We start from the raw sequence: 14813 nt of genomic DNA, 5'->3' as shown, positions 1-14813 counted from the left end.
GTAAGATTCGACAGTGATATTTTCTGTAGAACGTTGTTAGTTATAAGAATAAATGTCTGAAAATTAAACTATACTGTACAATTAGAGATATAGAAATCATCTTGAAATCCTGCAATATAACCTGTGGCTTATATAGACCAGAGCCGAGCCTTGCATACAACCACAAGCCGCGAGGAGCAAAAACCATGTTGAAGCGTATCCCACCGTGGTGACTCAGAACAGAGAACCACCCACGGTAGCCGGCGCATGTAGCAGCACTGAAACAACTTGTCACACGAAAGCACAGAATGTAGAATCAAACATGGAATATGCTCGACCCAGCACGAGACACTGTACTGGGGCACAAACATACGGCAATGGGCCTACATAATTATCTTATCAAATTCAGGGCAATTTGTGGCAGTGCGGTCAATTGAGCAATTCTGTGTACGTTAGCATGTTGGTTGTAAATGTTTATCCGTCGGACTTCTGTGGGTACACATCGCTATCTCGCTACAGGTGCTTCTTCCTTGGTTCCCATTCGGATACAGATTTAGGTATAACTGACAAAAGTGCCACCTTCTTCTGAGTGCTTATATGCTTGAGTTTCAAAATTGCCAAACCCTATTACACCATATAATGGGCACGATTAAAAACGTGAAACTTGCTTGCCTAATAAACGGGACATCCGATATAATCTGTTAACAATTTCCTTCACCACATTATTGTAAACCTCATGACAAGTACACAGGGTTCTGTTTCAAATTCAATGGAATTACATACGTCTCAAATGGGATAGTTTGTGGCGAGCGAAACGGTTTACAGGTCAAAATTCGTTGAAAAGCCATGCTTTTCTGGTAAGCCCCAGATTATTGATATTCCTTCTACTACAACAAAAACTTGCTAAACTTGACACCAAAAAGTCAAACTGCAATTTTGTCAGAATTTCCACAGTTGCTGTTTCTATATCATCAAGATCATGCAAGAACATTCCTACTGAAAACTGTGAGACAATCACGGACACATATTCATGAAGACTGGCCACGGATTCCCTATGATCTCCTATCTCCTCAAAATATGTCATCGTCAGAAAGCCAGCAGGGAGAGTGAACTTAGCACCCAAATCCGCACATGAATCTGAACAATGCACAGCTTGGATATTTGTGATTTCTTCCTGTCAAATTGGGTTATACGTCAAACAGTGGTGACAACAGTCTGAAACATAACACATCTGTCCGCAGAAGAGCACACTAATCATTATCACTTGATATTGCTATATAGTAATCATTTTAGTGCCAACCGTATTTTGTTGCTGACTGTACGCTTATTTTCGATAAACACAAGAAAGTTTCTGGGAACTCAACAAAATCAGGTAGTTCTCTTTCTGTGGCCTCAGTACTAGAGGAGACTAAAATATTAGGAAGCTACTTAAAACTATGTACTATATCTAATGATCAGTTATCATATTCCACAAAAGACGTTTTAGAAGAAATTTTCGCCGCTCAGAACTTGCCGTATGTATAGCTACACACATACCCAAGCGATACAACAAGTGTGTATGAAGTAAAAACACGTGCTTATATTATAAAACGGCAATTCGACAGAAACATTTGTCAAATGCATGTAAATGTCGGTATAAGAATGTCAGGTGGGTCTAACTCAATCAGATTGTGATGTTTCTAGTACTACTTGCTATATGACATCGTCTGTGGCGATCATATCATTTATTTAATTTTTTGATATGCCGTAACACAACACAGCATGATATCGTTGCATTATTTCATCTGGATATGGTAGTTCAAAATATTGCATTGGCCAAATACGTCAGTAGCTTGTAGCTTGTAGTGTCACGCTTAAGTAAGTGATGTTACTCTTGTGTAGGCACTGGTGATTGTACTCGATAGAATCCTAATTTTGCAGCACAGCTCGTAAGATATTTTGAAAGGCTTTGGTGTTATAGAGACTCAATTTGATATATGGGATTCAAACACTCACACAGTTTTGGAAATCTGGAAATTCGTTCGGCGTGGGAGGTTTTGTTTATGAAGTATTGTATTAGGATCGTTTTTATGACTCACATCTCCAATGAGTGAATCCGCCAGTCTGATAGCCAGACGATACCAGAATGACATCGCAAACCGGTGCTGATACTTCAGATCGTGTCAAAGTTGTCAAGTGGTACCGACTTCGGTAAGATTATTCGTCGTGGATGTGTTTTCCCATTTTCTAATGAAACATCCGACATTTCCATCCAAAAATGCACAAAACGCAGTTAATCCGACCTGATTCTGAAGTTTGCGGTTGGGTCAAGTTCTCTTTCAGGGAAAACTTTACTTTCCCGACGGAGTGAGATACTATAAAGAGAGGGATCGGCTTTAGTATTCATGGATAGTGGTTGCCAATATCATCCGTGCCGGCTGGCTGGGACTCAATGAACATTTATTTCAACTCTAGCGGTGGGTTGTGTCAACCAGCCAGGGACACAAAACTACGGGACAATATCACACGTCTGCGACACAGTGCTGTAGTTCTTAGTATCGGAAAAGAGGACGACTAATTGTACAGTTAATTAGCCGTCTTCTATTACTTGTGTTCTCAGTAATAACTTTCAAATAAGTATTCATCACGGATATCCTGACTTGAAGAGTAAAACGAACAGAGATTTATCTGTGGTACGCAAGAGTGATATAGAATACCTTTATGGTGTTTCTGTTCGGCGCCCAGGACATTGTTGTGAAAAACTTATATCTTACAATAAAGTACAATTACTAGGGTTAAGCCAACGGTTAAAATAGAAGTATGGCATACATACAGATAATCGTCTGTTTCTAGATGGAAAACAAGATTTTGTGCGTATGCTATCGACACGAAACTTTTCAGACATAATTGAATCCACATAGGAAGGATGAGGGAAAGATCCGATTAACTAAAACTTCGATTTCCCCCTCTAACCCCAAGCAACAATAGCAAGTCCTCGCCCATAGTAGCCGTAATTCCTTCCGAAGGGGCTAAGGAGCTTACAGTATAATCGATCCTTAACTCGATATCTGAATATTTTGTGTTTATTTTGGCGGGGACAATCAGGGTAGTATTAACCAGATAAGCCGGGATGCGGATGACGAAGCGCCTTAAGACAACGTAAGTTTGCGGCGGGAAGCCCTCTGTGTCTATTTACCCCCCCTTCATGTCCGCTAGAAATATTGGAAAGTTTCTCAGCTTCTTCACGGAAACATCGAAAAGCGGTTGAGTGGTGTTGGATTCTCTAGCAAAGAAGACGCTTTGACAAGTTTCTGGAAAATTGTACATGTACTACATGTATGTAACTGACTTACCATATTTTTGGCTTTCGCAGTGCCGTTGGTCGGGCGGTCTGTACTTAATTTATTTTTCTTCAATTATAACTTTCGGGTTTGTGGTTGAAAAGTCTGACTTAAAACCTCCGGACCGAACATAGTCTATAGATTGCTGACGCAGGACTCTTCCCTTTCCCACACTTGGTTTCACAAGACTTGTCTGTTTGCACTCGGACAGGTCCTCCCGCGCACTTGTGCGCCAACTTGTCTGTGTCCGTAACAAACACGCCCGGATTATACACGCAGTCTCAACGTGCGTTCATCCCTTTCAAGCCGGCTCTTGGCGCGGGCGAGCTTGCCCGTCAGCCTCGGTTGCCCTTGGCAGGGCCTGAGGCTCGCTTCAGGCACCACCATGGACAAGCATGGCTGTAAAGGTGAAGGTGCATGTCGGAACCGATTCGCTTGGTCATCGCGACTCGGTGAGAAAGAAAGACTAAAAACACTCAAGCGACAAGTGCATCCTTCCTATCAGTTTCTCAAGTTTATATTGTTGGTTCCTGTGAGTACGTGTTAAGTATAAACAGAGTTGTATTTGATTCCTTGTATTATAAGGCAGTTCTTATAATTAAGCGACTTCGTCTCACGCTCACAACGCTTAATGTGTTTCAGTTTCATGCGATTAGCGATTGCTGTCGAGTATTTCTTGTGTGTTGTGTGACAAAAATATTAGTTTGATCACCTAGTTTGTTACTTCAGGAATGTTTGGTGCTTTTGATGTACACTGAATACCAGACAATGCAATGTCGCGTTCGCAGCGTTTTTGCTTTTGCCATAAACGCTGTTGGCTACGTTAGTTTCGTTGCAGTTAGACAGTCATGGCGATCCCACATGGTAAAATACCGTGGCGTAAAGCACAACCTGTTCGTGAATTCCTAGTTAATGGCTAGCTGTACTTAGTGGTCTGGAAGGTACAATCGTATTCTCATACTCTATTTCTATCAGCATTTCTGTCCTTTCCAGCAAAGGATACTCCAACAGACAACAGAGAGTTTTCTTCAGTTTTATGCAGTTGTGCTTGAACAGTATCATATCAGTGGAAAATATACAAAATTGAAGATTGGTAGCAGAGTAGCCAGCGTCGTCTGTGCGCGGTGAGACCCTTTCAACCCAAGCAGTAGTCGGCATTAATAAATTCAGGCGTTCGTCGCTTTTACGACTCGTTTTGCGATCTGGTCGTAAGTTTTGCCGTCAGACCTGGTCGCCCTCCAGGTGGTTTGAAGCGGGCCGTCGTGTGCCCAGAATTACTTGCATGCAGTTACATGCCGGCACCGCTGCCTTCCAGGTGGCGTCCGTGCTGACAGAAAGAACTGTCTGACGGCATCCCTTTCACGGTCTGGAACTGAAAAATCACGGCTAATTTCGAGTTGGACGGCCGGTACGTGTATATTGACTTCTGCCAGCGACCCGCTGGTTGTGGAAGTCCGGACCATTCATGCTTGGCGGCCCGTAGGGCCTGTTAGCTCGGCACCCGGCCTATAAATGTCAACAAGTTACAACTTTATCCCAAAATGTTTCTATATTTCGTCCTTTGGATGTAGTTTTCTTGATTGTCACATAAAGCAAGACTTTCAAAGCAATAAATGTAAATCCGAAATAAGTTGACGTAAGCCGTGCCAATTTCTTGGGAACCTGTACTAACGAAAAATGGCCCGGGGTGACACGCACGTTTTTCGACTCCAAGTTGCTGAGCTGAGTGGTCTCAAAAACGCGTCTGTAAAACGGGTCATTTTTCAATGTACACTGCAACTCATGATCCGAGCAAAGTAGAGAAAACAGGTGTCACAAATAACGTTAGTACCGACATTCCAAAAGATTCCATACTATTCCATACAATATCTGCTTGTATGACTTGCAAAACGCCTTTATAAACAATTCGACAAACGTCTTTGGAAAGTCTTCTTCCTTTACTCCACACTCGAGTATGAAGATCCGGAGTAAGATTAACACATAGAACAAATCGTGTGGAAGAACAAAGATAGATAAAAGATTAACGTCAGACGAAGAGCTATAAGATGTTCCATTTCTTATTGGAGTGAATGTAAGGCTACATAGGCGGCAGGAAGTTTCCAGGACGCCCTGCTACCCGGCCCCAGGCGCTATTAACGCCGGCGCGTGCACAGGTCAGCTCCCCAGCACGGCACCACCGCCACCCCTGCCCGCCGCGACACGGGAACGCTCTCTCTCTCTTCCCGCCGACACCACAGCCGGCTAAATTGGTTCCTTAAACCTGCCTGCCCCCACAAATCACACGTTTGGAAATGTGGCCCAAGTCTGGAACTGGAACCAACAATGGGCTCCCTTCCGCCTCTCCCCTACCTGTGCCACATGCAAACTTGGACGTTGATTTGGAGGACCAAAAAATAGACGATTGAAGAAAATCCTCGAGTGGCAGTTTGCACGGTATCGTGGGATGCTAAATGCAGCCCAAAAACAACAACCGACGTCTCAAAAGTGATGCCAAATTACATGTCTGTGCAGCATCTTGCGAGCACATTTACACCATTTTGGGGCTATGTTGTGACGACAATTGGATTAACCCCAAATGGGTAAACATGTGTGATTTTGCTTCTCTTTCCGCGTATCCTACTCCCACAGAATCTGAACCCACAGCCTCCACAAGATGAGAGAGGCACCAAACTGCGCTTTGGTATCACTTTCCTCGCGTTATATCGAAAAACGGCAGGTCATATCAGCCACCTAATGACACGCTCCGGGCAGAGTCTGATGTGTTAGAAAAACAGGAAAACATGGGTTTCAATCACTGGGGCAAAACGGAAGCTTTGTGGAAAATTTATTTTCCTACCGAGAACGATACCGGCGCGGCCGTGTGAGGGCAGGAGCTTGCTGATAAGGCTCACGGTATCGCACTATCACCATGCCACTGGCAAGTACCAGGGTCGGCAGCTTTCATGGGGAAAGAGCACCAAAAATTAAATCCATCAATATAGCGGCTCAACTGTAAAGAAGGATATTTATTCGCCATATCTTGAGCCGAATCTGTCGAAAAACAAAGGATTACTTAGTCACGGTGTCTGTTTACTGGCATTACACGCTTAGCATCGCCCATGACATCTTACAGGCAAACAGAGGGGCACACGGTAGCTAAGAGCACATGCCGACTCCACTGGCGACAGGAAGGCCCGACCGTCCTGTCCTACACACTCACCTGTCATACACAGGACGTCTTGGCTCACGGGAAGAACAAAGCCGGCCTTTGTGAGTTGAATCCAAGTCAGAAATATGCCAGGTACGAGACGATACACAATAGCATTCCTCGATGACATATTTCACCTGAAGTATGTCTTTTAAGGCTTACTTCCCATGACGATGCCTCTCCGACAGAGAGCAAGTGCGCCCCCTCCCACCCCGTCTCTCAATACACCACAGGAAGACCCTAGTCAATGTTGAAGAAAGAATCAACAGATTTGTCTGGTATGAAAACCAGCTTTGATGGATAATCAACCCAAAACAGCCTTAATCTGCAGAACGCTAACTAGCTGGTCATGACTGAATGAAATATGGCAACAGATTTGAAAGCGTGTTGACGATTACATGGTGTTCCGAACTTAGATGTCTTGGCGGAAAATCCTTGCATTTGCACAGTCGCGTGCAAATTTCCCGCCGTGCAGAGTTGTAGGGAAGAAAAGAGCGAGACGCGCGGATGTTTGTGTTCCCACGATGCACCGGAGATTGCCTACAGAAAAGGTAACATCTTTAGTCTTTAAAGGAGTGAAGTCCGTGAAGTTTCACAATAAGACGTTATCATGGTTGAGACATGACCAAGCTTTCTGAAGTAACAAACTTGAAGCTGCGTTTGTCAGACAGAGATGATTTAGTGGGCTTCTACTTCTCGCCGTGCTGACTTTGAATATCGAGAAAGTTTTGGAACGATATTGTCTGTTAAACCAGCAAGATATGGTAAATACTTCACACGCTTTGATAAAGAAATATAAGTGAGAGAAGAAAAGCTAAAGTCGTTATAGTACGGAAAGCATGTTGCCCTTGCCGTAACAGAAGTATGTCATAATAAAACATGATACATACGTACTTTTTCCAGTGAGCATTGCGCAGTATTTAGTAGTAATGCTGAACCAAGACCCGCAAATAGCGCTCTTGTTCCCTCGCATGCCAATAAGTTTCAATCATATTCAGTTCAACAACCAAGTTGAAGTATGTATTTATAGTTCCACTAACTTTATCTTTTCAGTTTGCTCTTCACTACTTTCACCATCACTTTTTTGGTTCACATAGATTATGAATGTCCAAATTAGACTTTTTTTGCATTCGCCGCAAACTTACACAGTCGCAGTAGATTCTAGCTTCGTCATCCTCCTGTAAAAACAATATTCAACATGATACTTCAATCTATCAAGACTTAGATTTTTAAGATAATACGAAATCGTTGAAAGAAAAAAGAAGATAATTGTATATCTAGATTATGCGGTCTACTTTCACGATTTTAATTGTACTTGTCGCGCCACAAGAGGCCAGTAAAGCCACTCCGAACAGCTGACCTTCCGTCCGTCAGCCCACCACCCCGAGGTGCGCTCCGGCGGTTTTCCGCCAAGTTGAAACACACTTGATGAGATTGGCCGCCGGTTATGCCTGTGGGTGTTGTTGAACTTGTGACCCACGACTCCACTCCAACACGAGTTGGAAATCTTTATATACATGTGTAAGGCTGAGCGGCTAGGAGGACCTGAGTCTGAGTGGAGCACGGTATCAAACGCCTCACCGCGATTTGGAAGCACGAACATTCAGTTCAGGCCTGGATGAGAGTATAAATAAACTATCGTTTACTGTGTAACCACACCGAACCAGGGGTTGAACACGGCGGGGTTACTCTGTCCACCGTGTGGGGGCAATAGTCGATCCTAACTTGTTCTCATGTTCGGTATGTGTTGATGAGTACATTAATTTGCCCTAAGAGTAAGAACATTGCTGGCCGGTCCCTGGTTGTTTCCGGTCAGGTCCAGCATGTATATTTGTGAAGACTCAGTGGTGTGGCATTCCTGAGGAGACATGCATGTCATTATCGAATATTTTCTATCCTGCCTGCCGTATATTAGAGCTTAATTTTTATTGCTGCCAAATCGGCAGCGGACTTGCCGGGGTTCCGCCCTCCACAAAGGGATCAGGGAGACTTCCCATGCCGCAAAAATGCAGCCTTCGGTCCGTTTAATCCCTGTTGGGTCCGACATATTAAGTCGATAGCCAGATGTGAGCCACATGTAACTGTGTACGGCGTATCAAAATAATCAGATTTATGCTTTAGATAACGCAAATGAGCCGGGAGAAAAAGAGCTTGCGCCGGCGGAGTAGACAGGCCAGGCCCGGACCCGGACCTTTCCTCCCGTGCAGCCGTTGCTGGGCACCAGACCACACTCGCACATCTGAAAGCAATGAACCCAATGATTACGGGTGCTTGGTTGTAACTGAGTCAAGAAATTGGAAAAGATAACATGTTGTGATGGATTTTGCATGTAATATGATTTTGATATACCTTACAGGCCGTTTGAAACTCTAACCTTACACGGACATCCTATGATCACCCCACAGTAGGCACAGACGATCTACAAACGCGGCGTCCTTAACGACCTTACGTCTCATTAGTACATCATATGCTGTCCGGAAGAGCCTGTTTTATCGCCGTCATATCTGACACACAAACATGTCGGGCCTAACCTTGAACGTTGTTAGTGTCAGGAACATCGCCCGCGATAATTCGGGGCATCTGATAGCTGCACGGTTCACCGCCGAGGGATATGCCCCATAACTACTCTGATGTGATAGGACTACTGCCCATGTAATAGTAGCGATGTATATTTCATCAACTACAACAACAGGCGCTACCGGGCTTACTGACAAACGTTTTCACCCAGAAAGATACAAATAGGATAGATAGGGGTTTATCAAAACTGTGGAGCAAAGGAATGTTTAAGAAAAGAGCGCACATAATTCTCCGGAGTGCCGTAAATGGCGATATAAGGCCCGCCGGCCGGACTGTTAATCAACAGCTGATGTCGCACCCTGCCGTTTCCGACTGCCAGGAGCCTCATTAAAGCCATGGCTTCACTTTTTTCTATCCATTTTACGCAGTTATCCTCAGCTGCCCTTCAAGTTGCTGAGAACTTGCCGCCCTATGCTCACACTGTATGTAGTTTATCCCGAGGGGCATCTATGTTCCTCGTTCTTCTTTTTTCTGTCGTATGCAAAAGCAAATTACCCGAAGATCAAAAAACTGCCAGAAATTGACGAGCCCTGCTGGAAGCCAACAAAATTGGCAAGATATGACCGGCGCCTTCAGACTTTTTAAACGACATTTTGATTTGCCGGCGTCCCACCCCTGGTTCTGCGTGCCTTCTGTGTCGCGAGTGGACGCCTGTCAAATTGACCAGGCCCAAAGGGGCTTTCCGAACTGCTCAATGCTAAACGTTTGCGGCATCGGCACGTTGCCGACAGTAGACTCAACAGGCAAAGGTCGCCACTTTCTTCATGTCCCGCTGCTAGTGCGAGCAACCTCTCAAACGTGCTCCTTCGCCAGCTTTTCCCGCCGTAGATAAATAACCTGTACATGATAAATCATCCCAGAATGACGATCGCTTTGTGTTTATTTACACCAGACGATGACATGGACCCTGTGGGTCGTTGTCGGTGTAACAAAATTTCCCTCTTTTTCGTTACGTTCGCGTTCCAGATGGAAGACGTTTTATGTTGGTGTGCGGTAAGGGTTATAGGCCATTCAGGGTGACGCTGTGAGTAATATTAAAAATGATATGAGCGCCATTCTGAGTGCCAAAACCCACACAATTTCCTATAGTGAGAACAGAAAAACATATTCAAGACAGCTGGGCATCAAGGCGCATTCTTCCGCAGCGCGCAGCATGAGCACGCGTGCTCCGGGCTCTGCCAGCCCGTCTCTCTCCGGCACCGCCGAACGTTTAAAGCCTCGTTCGGCCGACACGAGTCTGTGTCGTCTTACTTTCAAAATAAACATGTAAATAATCAATGGGCACGATGTTCACCCAAGCCACACCATAGACGGGCGGGAGAAGTCGGTACCGCCTGAAATCCTAACCGACCCATCCCCTCCGGGCGCGCGATGACACCCGAGGCGCGCTGCCGTCTCATCCCCTCGTCCTGATCGCTCCTGTGGGTTGGACCGAGCTTTAAACTTCAGCTGCTTCACATTAACGCCTACATCGCAGCACGACTTGATAGCTCTCTTCAAAGTCCTTTCCGTACTCTATTTGGAGTGCCCAAAGTCCCCCCGGCAAATTGCTCTATAATTTCTTCTCTCTTGTTTTGCAGGTCCAGTTTCAGGTGCAATCTCCAATGAAAGTGCAAGGTATCAGACGCAGATGGGGGAGGGCTACGGCCTGAATCACATGAACCAAATGCAGGGACAGACAGAGAAAGTCAAGTACCCAGATGTGTCTCAGGTGAGTTTTGCACGAAAAAGATACAGTTTTCTTCAAAACTCAGTCTAAATGGTACAATGTATCAAAACAAAATGAAAAAGAAGAAGAACAAGCAATTAAAGATGTAAAGACAAAACTCCTCTAATCTTCCCCTTTTTCATCATCCGGTTCATTGTTTGTTCAGGCATATCTAATGCACATTACCGGGGAAAATTAAGCGGTTAGAAATGATAGGTCCCTCCGCATGGTGTCCGACAGCAAGGCACGGACAAAACAGACCCTGTGCCTCTGTGACGTCATAAGGGGGCGTAGCAGCAGAAACCGGCGGGCAATATGAACGGAATATAACAGAGGAAAGTTTAACAAATCTTTACTTGTGTAAAGCGTTTAATCATCGGCGAAAGGGAGTTGGTACAAGTTACTTCTTAGAAGAATAGGTCTACTCGTCAGAGTTTTCACTAGCTATCTGTCTGGAATCCTAAGCTAGTCTGCTACATGGCAGTGAGTAATTAACTGTGCACACAGCTATCAGTATGATATCACATACGAAAATTTTAACAACATACAATTGTTTCTATTCTCACAGAGCTCACTACCAGCAGTCAGTAGTTTCGTCTCTGCACCCTACCCGGGCCCCCCTCCCCCTCAAACGATGGCGTATATGCCGTACCATCAATCCCCTACTACCGTGGGACCCACTACCGGGTGGCAACAACCGAGGTTCCCGTCCGCTGGGGCTCCAGTCACCACTTCGGAGGGGGGCATCAGCATCCCTGCACCGCTACCCTTCAAACCCGTCACCGCCGCACAAACTGGTTTAGGTGAGCAGGAGGTTTACAATCTCTTATGTTCAAGTTCAGTCCGTGAGGTACTGGATTTGTAATTATGAATGAAGTAGAATTTACAGGGCTAAGTACAGGTCACACGGTAAGAATCACATATATGTAACAATGATTATAATAAGATGCCAAAAGCGTCGCAATCTAACGTTAATGCATTTGGTAGTCATTCCTCTAGTAAGCACTAAGTTATAGTACGTAATAAAAGCAGTATGGGGCTTGATATTTCTGAGAATAATGTACCGGTAACCCATTTATAGGAATAACGATAATATGGGACAAACAATTAAATTAGAAACTTTTTGGTTGCAAACTGCTGTGGCCCTCGATATTGCTTCTCTCAATCTATCCACCATTTCTTATGTGCATGACCACACGTTTTGCACGATATAGTGCAAATGGAATGGAATGACGCTCATTTCTGCATGGCGTTCGCTTTAATGAAGCATGTCAATGGTACTAACATCAACCGCTGCCTTACCCTAACGTTGGCCTGAATGAATCAGCTTTATTCTTTAATATATTAGCATGCCAAACTGCTGTGTAGACTAGTCGTCAATGTAATTGGTCAGTCTATACTGATCTATACTGTAGGGTACTCGCATGAGCATGTAACCTGCCATCGCTTTCCTCTGTACATGCCTCGTTCAATAAGAAGGTTTGTACGGTAAGACTACGCCTTCTCATCTCCAGATTTATTGTTGCTAACCGCTTAGACAGTAGCCACATGCATGTCGAGCTAGTTTGCTATATGAAGAAACTGCGGTCTTTTCTCGTTCTTATTTCTTCCTCCCTTTTCCATTCCGTTCCAGTCACAGACAGATCAAGTTAGTGCCACGCTGGCCGTCCGAGGGAGGTAAACATGAACTTCCTGTTTTCTTCCCAACAGAAGACACCAAGCCACACAACTCCACGTCTAAAGTCGGGCCTCCGACGTCCGATATTCCATCCGCTTCCTCCTCATAAGTACAAAACAAGCAGCCGTAACGTCCCCAGGACTCGGGTGGCACCCGTCAGGTCCTAACGTCACAATGCAATTGCTGCGCGGTTGCTGGTATAACAAGTCTTCCTCAACACCCGTCCAACATGCAGTACCATTCATTACATTTCAAAAGTCTAATGCAAAGTGCTCAAGAAAGATAGATAGACCATGTTGTAGAGATTCCTTATATTGTAATCAAGTTGAAATCATGTATTTTATTCACCAAGGATGATTTAGTTTTAAGTTTCATACTTTTTTGTTTTAGTTCGGATTGTGCAAGCAAACCTTCGTATACTATGTGTGTGTGTATTCAAAGAAGTACTTTAGGTTCTTTCCTCTACTACCTCAGGGTCGCACGTAGTTGAGTGTGAATGGCCAGGCATTGTACAGATTATAGAAGCCTCGCTGCCCACACAACTCCATAGATTATACTTTCACGCGTTGTATTTTAGAGAGAGCTTATCTAAGCAGTGCTCAGAGCCACGCTTTCATGCTCTCGTGTGGCAGAAAAGCACGTGCTAGCACCATCTAGGTGCTATCCAGTGTCCATTCCGGATTAAGAAAATAAATGTTTGTATGTCCAAATCCGGCTAAAGCCGCATACCTGAACATCCTTTGCCCAAATCCTCTCTCTGGTAGCTGACAATCTGCGTCCAAGTGGCCTTTACTGTTCGCAGCACTTGTCTTCCCTAACAGAACAGGATCTGTGTATCGTCAAAAATGTGTAGGATCTCGGACCACTGTATCACTCCCGTCAACTATCTTATTAACATTATTCTCCCACTTTCTTCAGCATAGAATTAAACAATGCTGCTCTAGATCTTACACGTAGTAATAGAAGAACCCATTGTGGATAAGGTACATAGCGGGAAGGTATGGTCCTGGGTCGTAAGAAGTTCATTGTATTATTGTCCGCTCTAGTGCAGTTCTTTGTCACCTACATGTACTGTACGATTATGTCCAGGTCTTCCTCTATGTGATGCAATATAATATTATGGGGTGTACATAATTGAATTATGTAGATGTTATTCTTCTAAGGTTCGTAGGAAAAAAGGAATGACAAGTCACAGAATTGTGAAATGAGATTTTTTTTCTTTGTTAATATCAATGCATTTGTTTTGTTTTTGTTTAATCACAAGCAGGAGTTAGCTTTTGTAAGTTGTTACATACTTATTTAAAGTCAGAATAAAAGGTAATATTTTGACATACCGAATTTCCTGTTGCTTTATTCGTTAGCTTTTGTGTTTACTTTCTAGCTGAGAGTATGAGGCAAGGGGGTCTTCAATGAATGTGTATGACAGAGGGGCGACATTTGATGAAACCGCCCAGATATCTCGTTCTTTCACAAAGGCGCTGTTTACAGGTTCGCTTAGACTCCACCACCATAAGCCAGCCCATGAAAGACCCATCTGTACAGTAATCCTTCAGGCAAATATGCTTCCAAAGTGGTCCAAATCGGCCTAAAGCTTCTCACCTCCATTCCATGTTTAACCTGGTTCTATTCAGCCCTATCCCTTATTACGGGTCACGGCAAGAGCAACCCGAGCACACCGGCAAGCATGAGGTACCCTTGACGGTGATAGTAATGCGGGAAACAACTACTACTTACATGTATTTCCACGGCACAAAGTACGGTTAATGCAGACAGATCGGGGACGGACACACATGAAAGAGTACGAAAAACGTGACATGACAATCCTTGCCTATCTAGTCCCTTCAAATACCCTATCAACATTGACAACAAAAGCAGACACCAGCGTGTAGAAAATATGGACCAACAGCATCAGGGTAGATAGAATTTTGTAAGTTTGCCAAAACTAGCAGCGCAGGTGCAAGCTATGAACACATATAACGCTCTTCAGGTACGGAGGGAGTAAAAAAGTATTGTCATTGGTTTTATAATCCCATTTTTCATCAAATGAAATTAGACACAATGGTAAAGAAAGGCAGATACATTTTTGAGACTCTTCTCAATTTGTTGTTCAGATTTTTTATGGGCGCCTAAGTTGATTTCAAATTGACCACACCCATGTGTCACAGATTAGTTCCTCTAGATCTGACTAGCTTATAATCATTGTAGGAAGCTGAAATTACACCTGTACAATGATAAATGTCTCCATAGGTTGCAAGCCAATTTTGATAGGTTGGCATACAAATTGTTACATTTACTGGCTCCTAAACGTAGACCTGGCACATCGGCCTTCAATAATACTTGGATCTAAAGCAAAGCAGAGAAACA

At 44.1% G+C, this 14813-nt stretch overlaps 1 protein-coding gene across 1 annotated transcript in view; it reads left to right on the top strand.

The window, feature by feature from the left end:
* LOC118429711 (paired box protein Pax-1-like) overlaps positions 1-13787 on the top strand; it is a 16029-nt gene extending 2242 nt beyond the window's left edge. The window contains exons 3-6 of the mRNA XM_035840329.1: positions 6532-6538; positions 10641-10774; positions 11340-11574; positions 12482-13787. Coding sequence (XP_035696222.1) covers positions 6532-6538; positions 10641-10774; positions 11340-11574; positions 12482-12558 — 453 coding nt within the window. The 3' untranslated portion in view covers positions 12559-13787. The remainder of the gene's footprint in view (positions 1-6531; positions 6539-10640; positions 10775-11339; positions 11575-12481) is intronic.
* Positions 13788-14813: the final 1026 nt, after the last annotated feature.

Source organism: Branchiostoma floridae, chromosome 1 (assembly GCF_000003815.2).
Source record: "Branchiostoma floridae strain S238N-H82 chromosome 1, Bfl_VNyyK, whole genome shotgun sequence".
Taxonomy (NCBI): domain Eukaryota; kingdom Metazoa; phylum Chordata; class Leptocardii; order Amphioxiformes; family Branchiostomatidae; genus Branchiostoma; species Branchiostoma floridae.
This window is presented reverse-complemented; position numbering and strand designations above follow the sequence as displayed.